Source organism: Macrobrachium rosenbergii, chromosome 53 (genome assembly GCF_040412425.1).
Source record: "Macrobrachium rosenbergii isolate ZJJX-2024 chromosome 53, ASM4041242v1, whole genome shotgun sequence".
NCBI lineage: Eukaryota > Metazoa > Arthropoda > Malacostraca > Decapoda > Palaemonidae > Macrobrachium > Macrobrachium rosenbergii.
Window position 1 is genome coordinate 20,530,977 of NC_089793.1, and position 20,807 is coordinate 20,551,783.

At 37.7% G+C, this 20,807-nt stretch overlaps 2 protein-coding genes and 1 long non-coding RNA gene across 3 annotated transcripts in view; 1 reads left to right on the forward strand and 2 right to left on the reverse strand.

The window, feature by feature from the left end:
* The window catches only part of LOC136834339 (uncharacterized), a 40,178-nt gene extending 35,837 nt beyond the window's left edge, over positions 1-4,341 (reverse strand). The window contains exon 1 of the mRNA XM_067096843.1: positions 3,758-4,341. Within this exon, the coding sequence (XP_066952944.1) occupies positions 3,758-3,835 (78 nt within the window). The 5' untranslated portion in view covers positions 3,836-4,341. The remainder of the gene's footprint in view (positions 1-3,757) is intronic.
* Positions 4,342-9,551: 5,210 nt separating this feature from the next.
* Positions 9,552-18,729, forward strand: LOC136834341 (uncharacterized). Its single transcript, XR_010851749.1, has 2 exons — positions 9,552-9,766; positions 17,182-18,729. It is a non-coding gene; the product is annotated as an uncharacterized lncRNA (long non-coding RNA).
* Positions 17,888-20,807, reverse strand: part of LOC136834340 (proliferation-associated protein 2G4) — a 30,228-nt gene continuing 27,308 nt past the window's right edge. Inside the window, exon 7 of the mRNA XM_067096844.1 lies at positions 17,888-20,267. Coding sequence (XP_066952945.1) covers positions 20,172-20,267 — 96 coding nt within the window. The 3' untranslated portion in view covers positions 17,888-20,171. The remainder of the gene's footprint in view (positions 20,268-20,807) is intronic.

Genomic DNA, 20,807 nt, shown 5'->3' on the forward strand with positions numbered 1-20,807 from the left:
AAAGAAAAAGTAAATTAACAAATTAATAAATGAACAGATAAAACTGCAAGTAAATTATTTAAAAACAAGAAGTGCTTTAGGGTAGCAGTGCATTGCATCTTCGCTTGAACTTTTGAGATTCCAGTTGCATAACATCTTCTGGAAGACTGTTCCACAGTCCCGTATTGTGATGGATAAAGGACCTCTGGAACTGAGAAGTTCGACAGTTAGGTAGATTTACTGCATATTGGTGCTGCTGTTCCAGCAAATCTGGTGGCAACTTCTGAAAAATTGACAAACAAGAGCCCATCCGTCGATGGTCCAAGTCATAACTGCTACTATCAGGAAACAGAAACCTACCACAATGGACACCAGTGAACATAAAACAGCGCATAATATTACAAGCGTTTTGATCATTGCGGAATTTAGAAATAGCGAAATCTAGTTAGTTTTCTGGAAATGCAAACTATTGAGAGGGCTTTGTCTGTCCGTCCGCACTTTTTCTGTCCGCCATCAGATCTTAAAAACTACTGAGGCTAGAGGGCTGCAAATTGGTATATTGATCATCCAGCCTCCAATCATCAAATATACCAAATTGCAGCCCTCTAACCTCAGTAGTTTTGATTTTTATTTAAGGTTAACGTTAGCCATGATCGTGCGTCTGGCAACGCTATAGGACAGGCTACCACCGGGCCGTGTCTGAAAGTTTCATGGGTCGCGGCTCATACAGCATTATACGCCGTACAGAAAACTCCACTGCGCTGAAGAAACTTTGGTACATTTTTTACTTGTTTTTTATGTAAAAGATATTAGTAGTGGTGTGTCACTTCTAACCTGTGGTCTTCTGTCCTAAAGTATTTTACCGCCAATTCTATTGAAAGTAGTCACATTCTTAAAAGAAGAAATCTATCAAATTTTTATACTTTTTCACCCCGTAGGAGAGTATTGCCGTCAGTGCACCTCATGCGGAGCACAGCAGGCATAATCTTCGGTTCTTTGCAGCGTCCCTTCGGTCCCTAGCTGCAACCCCTTTCATTCCTTTTACTGTGCCTCCATTCATATTCTCTTTCTTCCATCTTACCTTCCACTCTCTCCTAACATTTGATTCATAGTGCAACAACGACGTTTTCCTCCTGTTACGCCTTTCATACCCTTTACTGTTAATTTCCGTTTCAGTGCTTAATGACCTCAAAGGTCCCAGCACTTGGCCTTTGGCCTAAATTCTATATTCTATCTATCTATACTTTTTCAGAATAATTTGAATAAATATTTTATAGCGAATACTTGTAAAAAATTGAATAATTATGATTATGAAATTCATTAAAAAGTAGAAATTAAAACCAGTTCAAACATTCTTTTATTTTGTTAAAGCTTAAAAAAAATTGAGTTAATCATAATGAGATTTTTAATTTATGAAAAAAAATTAGAAAAATGTAATAATAATTAATAATAATAATAATAATAAAAATAATAAAACAAGACAATTTTAATAATAATAATAATAATAATAATAATAATAATAATAATAATATCCTTTATTTCAGCTCAGGATTTTTCTTATTTTACAAATTAAATTTAGTTTTTATTCTTACTCATTTACAAGAGAAGCAAAACTCATGGTAAACTTTCAGACGCGCCCTAAATTACAAATAAAATATTAATAACTGCATTTACCTTATGTTACAGTATGAAATTTGAATAAGTTTTCATACTTTCACAAGAAAACAAATAATAGATAATGACATCTCAATGAATTGGCCAATCATAATTTTATTATTTTTACAGGAAAAATGCATCAGAAATAAGGTTATACAAAAAATTTACATTTCAATATCAACAGCAAAATAAAATGAATAAACTCAGGACCAAAACCTAGAGGTTCTGTTGAAGATATAACTTCATTGCACTGAACGTGTTGAATAAAGCAAACTGAAATATTTCCATAAGCTTACAACTGCAGAGCTACTCATTACGAATGTAAAACCTGTATATATAAATCCATTAACAAGGTATGAAAACAAAATACTTATGAATTTAATCAGGTATTATCTTTTACGTATGTTTGGTAAAAGCTGTCTTTTGTCCGAACATGTCACTAACAAAACTTTCACCCTTTTCAGTTTTCTGTAAAAGACAACTATTGAGAGGGCTTTGTCTGTCCGTCCGCAATTTTTCTGTCCGCCCTCAGATCTTAAAAACTACTGAGGCTAGAAGGCTTCAAATTGGTATGTTGATCATCCACCCTCCAGTTATCTAACGTACCAAATTGCAGCCCTCTAGCCTCAGTAGTTTTTTATTTTATTTAAGGTTAATGTTAGCCATGACCGTGCGTCTGGGTGCCAACAACACAGGCCACGACCGGGCCGTGGCTGAAATTTTCATGGGCCATGGCTGAGAGTTCCATACAGCATTATACGCTGTACAGAAAACTCGATTGCTCCGAAGAAACTTCGGCGCATTTTTACTTGTTATTTCATGGTCATTTGATTTACATTTAAAACACTCAAAACATTTTTTAAAATTAATAATTTTGAAAGTATCGTCTGTTACATAACTCAGAAGGCTTATTACCTCTTCAAGACTCTTTTGGTTTTTCTTTGACCCTGTTCTCTGAAGTCAGGAGAAGGGTCGCGAAGTGTTTTATCAACATTAATGTGTCGTCGTCTGCGCATTGTAGCAATTCCGCTTCTTTTTCAATTCCTGTCACTTCTGTACGAGATTCTTCTTCTATTTCATTATTTGATTTATTCTCTAACAACTCTGCTGTCATTTAGTAACAATGTCAGTCGAGTGAGTTCTGCACACCTTCTTCATAGAAATGTTCTACTGTCGAGGGCGGGTGTTTCCAGGATTAATACTCTATTAATCCTGGGTGTTTCATGTCTGGTGCTTTTTTTCCTGTGGTTTCATTTCCAAGACTTTGAAAAGGTCAGCATCGTTTAGGCCTAACTGTGGTCTGAAGAACCTCTTCTTTGCCTCATGCGTTGTTTGTCGTCTTTTCTGATACAGTGTGGGTTTTTAAAAACTGATGCTGAGCAAGTTCCTTGTGACTAAGAAACCCAGATGTTTCTTTATCCGTAAAATGTATCCCATATTATAGGCGACACCATATCGGTGCATGAGGCAGTAAAAAGAAATTTTGTACATCTTCACGGCACATTAAGGATACATTTTCTGCAAGATCTTCTCCAAGTATTTGTTATTTTAATTCATGTTTTCAGTAATATGCACAAAAATTCATTATTCCCCTAAAAATAAATCATAGGTTATTATATTTTTTAATATATATATATAAGTAATATATATATATATATATATTATATATATATAATATATATATATATATATAGTCATTCTGTAAGCCATACAAAATGTATACATGCTGAAGTTTTTATGTTAACACATTCAATTATAGCATTCAAAGAAATACGTTTGAATTAACACGATAACCAAGCATGGAGCTGAAATTCAGTTTAAGTATTAGTTTTTAAACGCAAACCCCTTCATGTTACTACTGGGCATATCGTTATCCTTTCTTGGTTTCGTGCTATATGCAGATATTATTATTATTATTATTATTATTATTATTATTATTATTATTATTATTATTATTATTACCAGCATTTCTGGTAACGTTCGTTACCATGCATTAAGGCAACGCGCTCTTAGTAATTACAAGCAGCTCTCAAAGGTAACTCAAATTGAAATGTTCGCCTGCAAGCAAACTTGCGAGCAAGTCCCCTTCCGATATCATTCTAAGCAGCGACTCGAATCTTACCTTTTGTGGCAAAAACTCGGCGTCTTGAAGAATGGTGTAATTCTTGTGAGGCAGAAGCTCGAATATCGTGTGGACCATCTTCAGCTCCTTTACCAACGAGGTCTTTTGGGTCCAACTGGCGTATCGTTATGTTGTGCAAGAACAAACTTTTGTAGTTGACAGAGGAAACACCAGCACAATTTTTCTTGAATAAAGAAACAAATGAATTGGCGTAACTTCCTCTCCCTCCAGGGAGTGAAATGTACACATAAAGCTTACCCGCACTTACTACACCACAACTCATGAATGAACACACTCATTGCTTCTGCCAGTGAATGAATTAAAAGCTGTTGTCTTTTTCACTCGTGATAAGTTATCGCACACTGACACCCATTTCGGCTAAGTAATCTGGCAATCCAGCCTCTTTCGCCTTTTAGGAACAGAGTGAATGGTTCCTCAAAGTTATTTGGCGAAAAATAATTACTCGATATTGCCTTTTGTTTTTTTCACAGTTGTGGCTACCTTCCATGAGAGTGGCGTGAGAGCAGGCTGGGAGAGTCACAACGTCCTACACGACCTACGCCACGACGGCTGCCACGCCACTGAAGGCAGTAGAGTAGTGAGTCAAGCGCTCAGTGACGCTGAGCGGGAAGGCAAGTGAGCCGGCACTGACACTGGCGCGCACGCACACATACACACACGCACGCACATATACAGAGTAATTGGTGGGGAAAATTGGAAGAAATAGTTTTGGGTTAGAAAGAAGGGAAAATGCGAGAGAGAGCAACAGCAGAAAGAACTATCCGGGTCATAAGAATTGGTCTAAGGATCGTGGTGATAGGACCAGTGAATATAAGGGATTCGTGGCAGACGTGCCGGGGAAAGGACCATGAAAGATGTAGAGGTGGTGGGATTACACTGACGTAAAGCTGGAGCTCATGTCTCTCGCTGCTTTCAGACGGACGCTGAGACAATGATCTTGACTTACGCACCCTGTCTCGAGGGCTCAACTTCTGCGAGTAGTACGCTTGGCGCGGTTAACAGGTTTTGCTTAATCATAAACTGCGAGTTGATAGAAAAGTGGTGGGAGGCATCATACGCCAGCCATGAAAAATTTTCTGACAATTTTTGCTCCCTCAGTTGTTTATTATAACGATAATCACCATATTCCGCCATGAAAAATATTGATTTTTTTTTGCATGCTGTCTGTGTCGGTTTTCTTACAAGGTTAATGATACGTGGATATTACGAAAGTTTTACCACAGGGGATTTCGAGACTGGCAAGAGATGATTACGTTTTAGGAGTGTAACTTTCGACCAGTCAGTGGGTCAAAGTTCAAGTATGAGTATAATCTTGGCCAGAACTTTGGAAATTTACACGATAGAGACTTTATAATTAATATGCATAATCCATGAATGAAGCTGCCGTTGGTACAAGGTCAAGGTAATACTTAAAGTCAAAGGTCAGATATAAATTTAACTCTGGTCTTTTTAGTTATACGAGAAGACTTTACACCAGATAGCCATATTCCACTAATGAAGCTCATGTGTAGATTGAGGCCAAGGTAAAGGTTGCACAGGTCAAAGTTCAAATAGGGATTTACTGGTGACCAACACTTTCGAACTATATGGTAATCAACTTTATATTCAAGCTAATGATGCTGATATGCTAAGTGTCGTCAGGGTCAAGATCAAGTCCTGCTTCAAGGTCAAAGGACAAATAGGATTTTCGTTGATGTTTTTTTAATTTGGTGGGATTGTTTCTTTGTCTGTTCATTGTCCTAATTGCACAAATAATTATGAGTGGATATTTCTCAAAAGAAGAAAACCTTACTATCATTGTTCAAGTAGAGAATGCTACTACTCTTCTTCTTATGCCAAAAATAATGCTTTCAAAATTAAATAACCTTTTGTTATTTGAATTATGGAAAGGCATGGTGGAATTTGGAAGTCACACTATTGGACCTGTAAAATATACCATAAATATTGACTATCAATGCATGAGAAATGCAGCTTGTTCCCACCCAATAACAAGGGGTGATGTCTGGAAAAAGGGCAACATACAATACTCCAGTAAAGAGGTCAGAATCTTCTCTGGTGAGGAGCTAAGGTCTGATTTTGTGACATACCCATTTTTCCATCTAAAATGATAACATTTTAGCAAACTAAGAAATTCAAAATTTGGTCTTCGATCTCATGTGAAGGCCCACTGAGCGAAATTTACCTAACATTTTGAGAATCTTAAAGATATTTCACTGACTTGAGAGAATGGACATTTTTGCCTGAAGCAAATCAACAGGGATATTGCTTTCATGAAGTTAACGGTTTTTTCAGTTGCAGGACTACGTTAGCCTATGAGTTTCTGACTAGAAACATTCACTTAACAGACTTCAGAATTGAACACCATCCATAAGTGTGTCACGTTCTTCTGTCTATGAAATTTCCCCTTCGGAAAAGTCTTAGTATGTCCAAATGTTTCGCAAAAGGCTAAATACTGGAGCGTGACAGTTTTCCCCGCAATGAACTGATTGTAGGCTAATAACATATTGTAATAAAACACCCAGTCAAAGAAAAGATTTCCTTGTGCACAGCATAATTCCAGATTTGAGCTAAACTTGTTATTCAAGGTCATTTTTTAATAAGTGGAAAATTATTCGTAGTAAGATATACAATTACCAGAGTTGTGGTTATTCTTATTGTTATTTAGTTAACATGTACGTGCTTTATTGAAGCTTGAAGTTCGCTTGTAGTCTGCACATTTTCTTTTGATTTTAATCACTCACTTGTAGTCTGCATATTTTCTTTTTGATTTTAATCACGTTGAAAAGAAGATAATAAGATGCTTTATGTGCTTACGCCAGCGGTAGTAGAATCCCACGAAGGGTATTTTCATGCTACAGCGTTATTCTCACCATATCTCTGCCCACAGTAGACATATTGCTCAGTGCTGAAAAGAGAGTATTAAAGCGATAACACAACGGAAGATAACCGAGTTGGATATCATCATTGCAACTGAAAACCAGTAGGGTAGTGGATTAAGAAGTGCTGTAAATGAATGCAAACACTGAAATGAATGTTAGATTCTTTGCTTCTTCTTTTCCAGTTGGAAACCATTTCCATTCTTCGTTCCTCTTAGTTATGAGATGAATTTCGACTTAGTTTATTTTCAATTAAACGCACGAGAGACGTTTCGGAAGAACCTGATGCCGACTGTACTAGAATAACTGAAAACTCAGAGAACAAGTTTTCTGTACAGCGTATAATGCTGTATGAAACCCTCAGCCACGGCCCATGAAACTTTCAGCCGCGGCCCATTAAACTTTCACCCACGGCCCGGTGGTGGGATGTGTTGTTGGAGCCTGTAGCGGTGCCAGAATCATGATCATGGCTAAATTTAACCCTAAATAAAATAAAAACTACTGAGGTTAGAGGGCTGCAATTTGGGATGTTTAATGATTGGAGGGTGAATTATCAACGTACCAATTTGCAACCCTCTAGCCTCAGTATTTTTAAGGTCTGAGGGCGAACAGAAAAAGTGAGGTCGGACAGACAAATAGCCATCTCAATAGTTTTCTTTTACAGAAAACTAAAAATGAATGGTTAATGGGAGAAACTGATAAAGCAAAAAAAACTTGTAATCGCAGAATGGAAAACAAATAAACATCAAAGGCATACAAACAAAACTCGTACCTCAATAGAGAGCGATAATCATGACGTTACTGATTTTCAGTCCATAAAGGTCACGAAACTGAAGAAAGCCTGAGCCGTATGACCTTTCGGTCTAATTTTATTAACCGATTTGGAACTCCCTAAGCTGCTCACAGCTGTACATGAGGCTGGACAGAAAACTTACTTGACTGATTCAGAAACAAATTTATTTATATTAAGCACGCATATATAATACACCTTCAAGATTAAATCAGGTCACAAAACGCTCATATACAGAATATATTATATATATATATATATATATATATATATATATATATATATATATATATATATATATATATATATATATATATATATATTTGTAGGTGATCGTCTCTGTTGCATTGACTTCTTTGATACTGATTTTTCATACTTTATCACTTCTGCTTTCCGATCTATTCAAAAGATATATATATATATATATATATATATATATATATATATATATATATATATATATATATATATATATATATATATATATATATATATATGTAAATAACGCGTATGCTCACAAGTTATGGAGGATTTCCTCTTGCTTGTCCCATCAGTTTCATGCGCATATGTACATTTATTTTTCTTTTCATTTTTCACGTTTTGTTTACCACTAGCATGGAGAAACCACACTTTGCGCTAATATAGACGTGGATGTGGCGCGCCATGGATGAGGTTCAAAAGCCTGGCCAGTTCCGCATTTCATTAATCCATTCATAGCTTGTACTAAGCTTCTCGCTCTACAGGTATGTATCTTAACCTTACGAGATTATACTAGGATTGTGTCACTGACCATTCAGTACCACCCTGTGTAATTCAGCCTAATTAATAACGTAACTACACACCCCAATGTCTTAGACTTCTTTCTCCTCATCGCTCTTATTGGTGCCAAAGTTATCGTTATGAGTTGGTGCAAATCGCATTACCAGTTAGAAACTAACGGATCCAACTTAACCAGCGCAGTGCCTGGGAAGAAGGAAGAGATCCCTCAACAAAAGTTTGATTAAAACCACGAATAACTGTCTGCCCACATGTAAACTAGTTTAATATTCCTTAACTGATGTTAGACTAAAGACAAGTTAACTTGTGTGTGTGTGTGTCTGTATGTGCGTGTGTGTATTTATCTGAGGAGATACTCCTGTCTGTTTGTTCTGAAGTTGAGCGTTCCCGCGGATCCCTTCCTTCTGTTCACATGGAAATAGCTGCTGTCTGCCGAACCCCGCATTCCAATTGCCGGGTCCCATCGTTGAATTAATGCGCTAACGTTAAAGCCAAGGGACCACTGAAATCTGCAGAGCCAAATGGAGGAAGGTTCATGATTCACTGTTCAGAAATAATCTGGCCGATGGTCAGAAAGCACCTCGGTGTTAAATAGTTACAAAATCCGGATTAGAAAAGTCGTCACTTTTTTTTTTAACTAATATTATAACAAAGTCCTGACAATTTCAACAGTTTTTCTTTTTGCCTCAGTGTGGAAGGTTCACTTTTAATTATATTTTAACGCAAATCTGGGAAAGTTTTTTGCTTCATTCATTGCTTATTGTAAACTTCTGTCACGTTTCTTATTGGTTAACTAACTTGGATTGACAACTAAATGTTGCTATCCGCATGATCGATGATTATAGATCTCATGATGAAAATAACTCCTAATAATGTAAAGTCCTTGGATGCGCCGCGCTAACTATTCTTGTGGAAATACGAGGATCATCTTTCAAACCCAGATCCTGACGATAATAAGAAACGAGAGGAAACAAAGCAAAACCAAGTGAATATTGACTTTCAACTGCTGAACGTTGTTGAGAGATTACAAGAGATTGTATCCCTCTTGAGGTCGAAGCAATTTTGATGCGAGTACAACCTGTTGCCATAGTTTTGCTTTCATTTCTTTAAGTAAATTTAGCCAAAATAGCTTAGTTCAGTGGAATGTGTGAACTGCATGGACTGAACCATAAAAATGATAAAAGCCTTTTCCTCAGTAACCATAGGTTTAAACAATCCAAGAAGCTAGATGTAGTGTGTGTGTGTTCCTTAGTGTTTTAAAAGAAACAGTTTTCTGTAATATGCTGTATCCGTAACTCTTGGGAACATTGTGCGTATTGCCGCCAATTTTGTTTTGTTGATATATTTTTGTCAGGTGACAAGACCCCGCTAAGTCGGAAAACCGGAGAACTGTAGGCACCGGCAGGAGTACCTAACAGTAGACGAGCTGAAACTAAGGGAAACCATGGCTACGCCACTACAATTAACACCCCTAGCAGCATTTTCCCCTCGAGGAGCCGTCAAATGTGGCACAGAAATGGTCAGACTGGAAGGAGTCTTTAGAAGGTTAGTGGTCATTGAAGATGGCCGAGAGAGTTCTGTATTGCTCCACCAAGTTCAGGTATGGAGATACATCGTATTTGGCTGGAGATAGTTTTGATGAGGCAATTACAGCGCTAGATAACCATTTTATGCCCCCCCCCCCAAAAAAAAAAGAACGTAGCAGGTATGAGAGGCACGTTTTCAGGCAGGCTTGCCAGGGTCCGGCTGAAAGGATGGATTGGTATTATTTTATAAGTTGCCAATACACGCTATGAAATTATAACCGGCATTTTGAAAAGAGCCTTCATTCTCAAGGTTTTGAACCCTATAAACACTAAAGTAAATAATAAAATAAAGAATTAATAAAATTATGACTTATAAGGTAAGAATGCCGTCCCTCCCACTATAGCTAACATTTAAAAAAATTACAATGCAACACCCCTAGGTTAAGTTATATTGTATTTTAAGGTTCTTTTAGTGCCCTATCATTTCTAATCAATTTGCATGAAAAAACCCAAAATGGTTTTTCATGCAAAAATGGCTGGCTGGAGTCTTATTGGCAACTTAGAAAATTTACTGATGGATTCATACCCAATAAGGCTAAGAAATTTGACTAAATCATGTGAGTATCAGCTGGAGTGAAGAGATCAGATAATTGAAAAGTGTTTTTCTAAGAAGTTAAGAGTCAGATTTTTGAGAGAGAGAAACTTGACATTAGATAACATAGTAGTAGAAATGGCAGTATTATTTTATAGTTGCCATTACACAATATGATATTGTAACCTACATTTTAAAGACTCTTCACCAAATTACGACTTATAATGTAAGAATACCATCCCCTCCACCCCATAGGTAATACAGCAGAATTGTAACCAGTGGGATTATTTTATATTGACAACTTATAAAATTTTACTGAAATGGCAAGGGCTCATGAAATGGCTGAGAGCCAGGCAAGGCAAATTGAAGACAACTCTGCAAGATAATATTCTCCGAATAAATGAGTTAGGTTACCAGCCCCAAGGTAGTGGAACCTTTCATGCAAAAATGGGAGGAAATACAGGAAATTTTGTGCATTCTACTAATTGGCTGAGAAATGCCTAGCATGAATCAGAGTTGTTGGCATTGTGGCCTACTAGGTCATTGGCAAAGCGATTGCAGTGTTGCAAGAAATAAAACGTGCCAGAAATGTGGTAAGATAGGTCATTTGGGTTGTGTTTGTAGGTCCAACATAGTTTCTTATCCTACCTGTGACTCAGATCAGAAAGTGCCAGTGTTGCGGTATTATTTATAAGTTGCCAATATGAAATTGTAACCTACATTTTTGAAAAGAGCTCTTCATCAAATTACTACTTATAAGGTAAGACAATACCCCCCTCTCCCTCCACCTCCATAGCTAATACAGCAAAATCCTAACCAGTAAACACCCCTAGGTTACGTGGTAATATGTTATATTGGCAACTTATAAAATTTTACCAGTGTCGCAACGTGGTATGAAAATGCCCAGGGGAAGAGGTGTTGGTACTAGAAATTACTCCAAGGCCAAAGGGGTCAACCTAGTCATAATCGGCATTTTAATATGGTAAAAGATTTACAGGCCAAGACATAAGATGATTATCTTTATGAGGGCCATTATTTATTTCATGCCAAAAATGTAAATAAAATATCCAGTAGTCAGATTTAACGTCAATAATACAGTATACCTATTGAATTTCAGATTGATTCTGGTGTTTCATGTAATATTACTGCAAGTGATTTTGATAAGTTAAAGCGAGTCTGTAATTTTGACAGATTGTAAAAAGCATTTATATCCTTATGGTGTGAAGGCCCCATTAAAGATGAGAGGAGAATTTAGGGCAAAGATTGAGTCCTTATCTGGGAGAGCATGTGTTGAAACAGATTTCATTGTTGTTGAGAAAAATGATGTCATTGATAATAATTTACGTAGTACAGATATAGCCCTAGCATTAAATATGTTAAATATCTTGATGATTTTTTAGATTTAGATATTATTGAGCCAGTTCAAGGTCCTACTGAATGGGTTTCAACTCCTGTTTTTGCCCCAAAACCAGATAACTGATGAATTGAGATTGTGTGTTGATGTGAGGAGAGCTAGTGATGCTATTTTAAGAACTAGGCACCCTATTCCAACAATAGATGAATTGTTAATTGACATGAATGGTACCATTATATTTCCCAGACTTGATTCAAAGTGGGATTCCATCAAATTGAATTAGATCCAGAGTAGGTATTTGACTACTTTTGTTTCTCATAAAGGGTTGTTCAGGTACAAAAGATTGCTGTGCTTCTGAAGTTTCTCAACAAGTTTTGGTGGAGTGTGAAGGAGTCTGAGTATTAGCTGATGACATAACTCTGTTTGGTAATGATATTAAAGAGTATGACAGTAGGTTGGAAAAGATATTGGCAACATGCGCAATAGAAATTTAACTCTAAACCCAGATAAATATAGTTTTGGTATGGAAAAGCTCATTTTTATGGGACACATTCTTCAAAGAATAACTTTGAGCCTACTGATGATAAAGTTAAAGCTGTAAATGATGCTAAAATGCCAGAGAATGTGAATGAGGTTAGGAGTTTCCTTGGTCTTGTAAATTGCTGTGGTAGGTTTATCAATAATTTGTCAAGTAAATTGCTGTGGTAGGTTTATCAATAATTTGTCAACTGTAGAAGAGCCTTTAAGAAGGTTAACAAGAAAGAATGTAACTTGGCAATGGGGAAGTGAACAGGAACATTCATTTCAGGAATTAATAAAAGAGGCTTATGTCTGCTGAAAGCATGATGTATTTTAATCCTGTATCACATACCCAAGTGGTTGTAGAGGCTAGTCCAGTTGGACTTGGACCTATTTTAGTACAAAAACAAAATGATGGAAGTTTCAAACCAGTTATGTATACTAATAGGTCATTGATAAATTTTGAACTTCATTACTCTCAGACAGAATATGAGGCACTTTCCGTTGTATGGACTTGTGAGAGATTTAGATTGTATGTTGTAGGTGTTCATTTTGAATTGATAAGTGATCACAAAACACTCGAAGTAATCTGTTCTACCAAGTCAAAACCTCCTTTGCATATTGAAAGATGTGTTCTGAGACTGCAGCCTTTCAACTTTAAAGTAAAGTACATTTTTGGATCATGTTTTCAAACAGATTTTTTGTTAGATCATTACACCCTCTTACTGAAAGTTCATGTTTAGTTTCTCCTATGGACATTCCAGTTATAGTTTATAGTATTTTAAATTGTTTTATATATGATGTGCTCACTTCAGATATTGCATTGCTATTCTGACCACTGTTTGTAAACGCTGTTTCATCACAGCTTCCCTTGTTGTTTTATCATTTGATCCACAGCATGCACATCTGGAGTTGCTATAGCCCTTTTTATTATGACCATATTTAATGTAATTTTTGCATTGTACCCAAATTCTCCGTTTCTACCCAAAACTTTTTCAAATGAAGATCTTGGCCATCAAAATTTTAGTTGTTCCTACACAGTATGCAAACCGTCGGTCCTTTATGTAAGGAGTTACTTTCAGCACAGCTGGAAACCGACGTTTAACTTTAAACAAGGTGATGGAGTATTTAGTTAACTACCAACTGTGGGTGGGAGTCCTGCCCACCCAGTCAGTATACACCCACTTTGCTTTTGGCTGTTGGTGAGGAAGGACATGCACTCTTCTCCTCTTTGCCTGCCGTTCAACTTTATGTTTTAGCATATTGTTGATATTGCTGATATATAAATATAATGTGTTATATGTATATGCAAATACAACACCTTGTTTTACTCTTGAGTTTACACATTCATTATTCTGATGTAGTGGTTCATGCTGATACATGCAAACCTTATGACTTTTATTAACCTATGATGCATCAAACTGGTTGTAACATTGCCAAGGCAACGAGCTTAAACTGGTTTTTCATCTCGCGTACGTGTTTTGCTCTATAACATTCATACATTCTCTCAGGAGTGATTTATTCCTTCACTGTTATGAAGGAAGGTTTATATGCTGAAAATTTCTTAAGCAGTTGTAATGTTTTAGTTTTTTCAGATGTTGTAGAGCTCAAGTACTTGGGAAGTAAGGGTTCTCTCGCTGGCAATATTTGCAGTGTTGCCCTGTATGTTGCCAGTCGCTCTTTTTGATTCATCTGTGGGCATGAAGCAGCTGTTGCACGTGTTCTCATGGAACCGGTGGCTCAACTCAGAGAGAGAGAGAGAGAGTGTCCATAGTGTGTGTGCGCTCATTCCTCGGGAATGTTGTAAGGGTCTTGTGATAGAAGTTGAAGAAGAGAATTGATTCATCGTCGTCTTTGCCTTCATTTACTGGGTGCTCTCCCAAGTCTTCGGATTTGGGAACTGTGTTGCAGGCCTCTGCAGATACGACATGTTGAAGGGGTAACCCATGTCACCTTTTTTCCTGGACTAGTACAAGCAGCATCGGTTAACGCCGTTTCAGTGTTACGGCACTTTGCTAGTGATGTCATTAACCAGATTTTTGGCGCTGATCTCCGGTTAATGGTGCTGTTAAGTGGGGATTTCATCATCGATCTCTAGTTAACAGCGCCGTTAAGCTGGGATTTTGGCGCTACAATCACCGATTTTTGGTTAATGGCACTCTGCCGGGGACGGAACCCCCACCATTAACCGGGGACTGCCTGCATGTACCTCTGCCCATGTTTCTGTGACACCGGCAGAGGCAGAGGAGCAAACCAACCATTGTCTTGTACGGATTTGGAAGTCGATATGAACTCCATGAGAATCGTATTTACCCGGTACTTTGTTTACTGAAACCTTTGAGTTACCTTTACCAGTATCATGGAGTTAATTCCACGGACTGGTATAATCCTTCTTCTGCTCAAGTTTCCTCGGACACCTGAGTAGAGGGAGCAACCGATGATTGATCCACTCGTGACTTGGGAGCTCCAGGTGTGCGAATGTCAAGCAGGAATCACGTCACCTTGGGTACTCAGGTTTCTTCAAAAACCCAAGCTACCCTTTACCAGTACCGTGGAAGTACTCTGAGGGCTGGTATAGTGCCTACTTCTGCTTGAGATTCCTTGAATTCTTGGGTAATAGAAGCAATTGATGCACGAAAGATTCATGATTCAGGAGCTTCAGGTGTGTGGTCTTCCAAGCAGGCCTGCATCACCCCCAGGTACTTAGGTTTGATAGAAACCCTGAGTTACCTTTATCAGTATTGTGGGTCACCCCCACAGGCTGGTGGAGTCTCTCGGGTAATAGAAGCAACTGATGCACAAAAGATTTGTGATTCAGGAGCTTCAGATGTGCAGTCTTCCAAGGAGACCTGCATCACTCCAGGTACTTCGGTTTCTTAAACCCTGAGTTACCTTTACCAGTATTGTGAGTCACTCCCACAGGATGGTGTAGGCTCTTCTATCGCTGACGAACCTTCATGACACCGACTAGGAGTGAGCACACAGCATTCAAGTACTGCCTCACCTCCTACCAGTACTCTCCCAAGTATGTGGCCAGGATCCCATAACGGTACAGCCAACTTGCCAGTCCACACACCTGGAGAAGCTACCAACGAGCTCCCCATACAATCTTCTGCCAAGGCCTCAAAGAAGACGGGGGAACATCTTGAAGATATTCCGAATTCATGCCTGAGAGTGCGCAGTCAATCCCCGGGTCAGCCCTTACCCACCTTCGTGTGTACATGCTGCTCACCTTGGGATAGCCTCACAAGATGTTTGCTTTGAACATTCCTCCACTCTGTTCCCACAGGAACATTGTCGATCATGTAGAATTCAAGAATTTGTCATCTTCTTCATATTTTCGTCATGCTGTCATCTTCCTCCCTTTCTTCTTCCAAAAGTTACCAAGCAGAGAAGAAGAGTGCTCTCCCTAACTGCAGATAAGTCCTGTAGGGCTTCTGACAGCGAACAACTTTTCTTTACGAGTAGGCATGATCTCTTACAATGGTACTATAAGTACTGCAACTTTGATTTATCTTATCTATATGGAGCAGCCGTCACGGGGGTCTCATCGCACTCTGGTGTAACGGTACCAGCTTCACGAGATCTGGACCTACCAAGCAAAGAGAGCGGAGTTGAGCTCTTACTCAACCCCTGCCCACCTACACTTCATGCGGGGAACAGTGCAATGGTCCCAGGTTATGATGTTTGGCCTACTGGTCTGCTCACCCAGGAAAGGCAAGAGGATTTATCCAGTTTCTTCTCTGTGAGAGACCCTGCTTCTAGGATTGTAGCATGTCTTTAGATGGTCAAACCACATTTGTTGAACAGAAACGCCTCCCAGATCAGGTGCACGACTGCTGTCAACATGATTTGACGGCTACCGACAGCCTTATTCGTCCATCGGGGCTTCAGCCTCCATCAGGTATGGCAAGGGTACTAGGTATCTCTCACCTGTCCTGAGTCGATAGACAGGACCAGTGTACCTGAACTCGAAACGTTTCACTTCACCACCATCCTCCCAACTACAAAGCTTATGCTCCAGATTCAGTCTGTGACCGACCAGGGAAGGCGTGGTGAGAGCTACTAAGGGACTCTGACAGACGTTTGGAGATCGTCCGTTTGATGTGGCAGTTTATGATCACCAGGAAGAGACTATGGCTTTTACTGTGGGGCTGTCTCCAGCCATCAGAACTTTGAGGACGTGGGAAGGAACTCAGTCTTGATGGCCTTGCTATGGCTGAGACTTGCTGAGGGGGTTGTGAACCATACCTCTCTGCATGCTCCCACTGCTCCTGCTTGTAGGGGAGATCAGCTACTCACTGCAATCTTGAAAAGAGGTCTCGGAAGAGGAAGTCAAAAGAAAAGTAGAAATCGTCGTCTTCGTCTGCTGCTGCCTCCTCACCTTCTTTGGATACTCACCAATAGAAGGTCCTTTACAGTTATAAGCCTACCTCAGCCATCCCTCATTCTGCTTCCTGGGCCAAAAGGCAAAGTAAGAGCACAGACTGGCCTGCCACCCAGAGTCGACAGTTAACTACTTACACTCCATCAATTGTTTAAAGTTAAATGCCATTTCAGCCAATAAGTAATTCCTTATGTAAAGGATCTCTGGTTTTTTATAGTTATATGCTAAATGTAATTGACTTTTGAAAATGTCATTTTTCCACCAAAGGTTTCATTTTTCTAGCAGGTTAGAATAACTAGTTCACTTTTACTGAAAGGTTCCCCTTACTCTTTTGTGCCATCAATTTTTGGTAATTGTTTCTACCAACCACAATTTGATTTTGCTTTGTATTGGTCATTTCATTTAATGAATATGTAGTTATCAAGTTTTAGTGATTGCATAATTTGTCATTTCTATAAAGAACCTTGACCAATGCTAGTTTCCATATGGATAGTCAAAATGTCATTGTTGAATTCAGACTGAATTTTGTTGTTCTATTTGGTACCTCAATAGGTTGTAATGTTTATTTTTTTTACTTGACAGAATTTTGAGGGATATTTAACAGAGCATTTGAAGGTGGAGGGTTCATAATACGAATTGTTCCCACCTGCAGGGGCCACAAGGGCAAGAACACACAAAGACCTATCCAAATCTATTTTTACTCTTGATGCCTCAAGGATCATTGGTCCGTAGCAGTCAGACCAAGCTCTGAGGGTTAGGTTTGATAAGTTTGCCCTCATTTGGCCACAAGAAAATCCAGTTTTACCATTGCAGAGGCATGGCATTCAACTGCACCATCTCCCATACTTGAAAGCATTTATAGTCTCCACTGTAAAAGATGAACTTAAAAAAAAAAAAACTTTGATGCCCGACTTTTGAAGCATATGGACGTTGCTTCTCGGCTGCCTTCTCTCTGGCCCCCCCCCAGATTGCAATGGGTCAAGGATGCCACCCAACCTTGCACTCCATGTTGCAAGAGCAGTCAAATGCTTAATCAAAACCATGTATATGTCATCATCTTTAATAAATCAGCAAGGTCAGGGCAAGGAGGGATAAAGTAACAAATGGAAATTTGACCTAATTAGGATTTATTTGAGTCTATGAATTGGCTGTGGCAGTAAGACAATACTGTCAGGGTGGAAACCCTGCCCAATAAATTGATGTTGCCAGGTTCTTTCTTGCATCATGCAAGGCCCCACTTCAACAAAGTGGTGAACCATTAGGAGAACATGGAATAAATAAGGACAAATGTGAACAAGGGCTTTATTTTCTGGATTTGAAAACCTGCGTATAAAATGTCTGGCACCACTACACATGCTGTTCCTTTCACCTCAACCTCAAGGTAGCATAGAATGCTAGGCCAGACACACTAAGTCAAAATACAGTACTGTACTAATATTACAAAAAATTGTGTAAGTTTAAATTTAATCTCTAGGGGGAGACAATGAGAAAATCAAAAACACATCTTTACCAAATGAAAAGCTTTACAATTCTATTTAGTCAATACTCCATACAAACCACTTCCTACTTCAGAAATCTGTAACAATTGTAAATGATTGTGAATGCAACTCTCCCCTTTTTCACTTCCACTACAATTCTGCATAAATGGTAAAAAACCATTTACAATAAAACATGGAAAGGGTATGAAGGAATACTAACAACACTGGGAGACCAAATATCACTACTTTTTGTTAATAAATATATATTGGTTTGTTAACATCTTCTAAAAATAATATGCTCTTATTAACAAAGCTTTAATATATAGCCTTTATCTGTCTTACCTTTTTTTTTAACTTTTCTAATACTGTACAACAAAACTTAAAAAAACACTGCCAACATAAATCTGCCACTTTAAAACTAAAAAGCCACTTGTGGCTTCAAATACCCTTTAGGAAATAGCCAAATAAAAACAAAACTTTCCCACATTTACACCAACAGATATTAAAGTGCCTCTCAAACCAAATGAATTCTCAAATTTCCTTCATTCAGGAAACAAGTCACTAATGCAAAAAACAAATTTAAAGGTTAATTATTCAGCAGATTTTGTAACTGTGTAGCATTGCCATCACAAAATAAAATAACATAAACTATCTGGACGGTACGCATTATGACCAATTCTGAATGAAACCTTCCATGTGATCTTCCGAGGCATAAGATTGTTAACTCGAAAATTTTGTATAAGTCAATATGAAAAGAACTCAAAACCAAAACATAGTTGAGTAAAATTAATAATTGCACTTTAAATGAAAGCTAATAATCCTGTAATGATAAATACTTTAAAAAATACAATTATTGTAAATTTCTGTATCTGGGGTTGTATGTCTACCAAACCATATCAATGTACCATGACAAGTTTCAGCTTGTTCATATATTCGGATATGCTAGAGCAATTTAATTTTCAACTTAAAAACACAAAATGGTGACATTCGTGACCCAAGAATTCTAATGGAAACCCAAATCAACTGTTGATAAAGTTTCACAGAAAATCTAATAACATGGCAATGTCAACAACAGCTATATCTTTTTCCTTCCCCAGTTAGATTAAATTGAACATATTCCAATAAAAGATACCACTGCTACCACAACCATGACAATTCCTTACTTCCTAGGCCATAATTCCACATTCTCATCATGACTAAATGCTTCCTCTAAAATCAAAGGGGACCACAAACAAATGGCAAAAATTTACTTGCACTCGAGTCTTATTGCCATCAACGTGGATGAGTCCAAAATTTGTACAAATGTTCACATATAACATCTGAGGCAGAGATGCTCGATGAAAGTTCAGTTGTAATACGGAGTTCACATTTGGCATAAAAAAGTTCAAACTTGAATCAGTAGAAATGAAAAAAGCAGTTTAAGCTAAGACAGTGCTCTTGAATACAAACCTACTCTTAAAATGCTATAACCATAAATTTCCACAGAACTCTAACATGCAAACACTGAAAACCAATGACATGCAATATAACATCTACTTCTCAAGAGATACAGGTGTAGACAAAATCACAATTCTTAGCTGCTGTTCAACCACTTTAAACCACTTCACCAAGTAAGAGATAAATAAAAATTAAACCACCATCAATACACTGAATGGTGCTAGATATAAAATGCTGCTGGAATGATAACCTATGTATTATGAAGCTTAATCCATTGGCCTAAATAATTCAAAAACCCTTCCCCAAAATAAAAGAGAAATTAAAGAAATATTGAAGACCTAACAAGCTTCAAAAGAGAAGTAAGTACAATAATGAAAGAGAGAGCTCATCACAGTGTTACAACTGAGAGACTTGGGTATGCCATTAACCATGTGTTCTGTAAACTCTAGGCATACACTGATTGACCTAGTTGAGGTATCGGTACAAAAAACTATTTCTCACTACTCCGATGTACAATGGACCATGAGGATTAAAAAGATCTTGTGATGTAGCGGCGTCTTGTTCCTCCCTCAAACACTGGTGGCAATGTTTGAACTGTCTCCCTGGATTGCTGGAGGCTTACTGGGGTAAAACAGTACTATTCTAAAATGATGCCTGCTAATCTTCACTCTTAACTACTGTAGCAGCTTCTTTTTCTGCCTTCTTCTTCTTCTTCTTGGCATTCTTGTTACTGATGGATGCAGTGATAACTTGCTGTGAAAATAATTTCATAATAAAAAATATACCCTAGGTGTTTGAAAGGAAAATAACTATGATCACAAACAGTATGAAACACTGTAAAAAATACATTTCGTCTGACAAACTTCAACATATAGTAAATGGCACAGTTCTCTACACTGACTAAGTAGTTTAACAAGAGGTCACAAAAATGGCCCTAAGATCATATTTCTGACATGTTTAACAAAGTACATTTCTATAATTCAGATAAAATTTTGGTTAGGTAACTTTGTCATCTACATCAGACGTTTTTATAGTAGCTTTCCCCTTTTTAAGATTAGAAGTCTACATAAAACAAAATCGGGTTCAACTATCGAACTATAATTATGTACTATAACATAGAAACCTGGTAAAATCATTTAATAATCTACTTTAACCAGTTAATTTCACCACAAATTACCACTCTATAACAACTTGCTGCTGATGCAATAGTGTGAAAATGTTGATCACCATCATTTATCAGTTTAATCAGATCACAAAGTTGGCTTTAAATTTTTTCATATTTGATACTTGTTA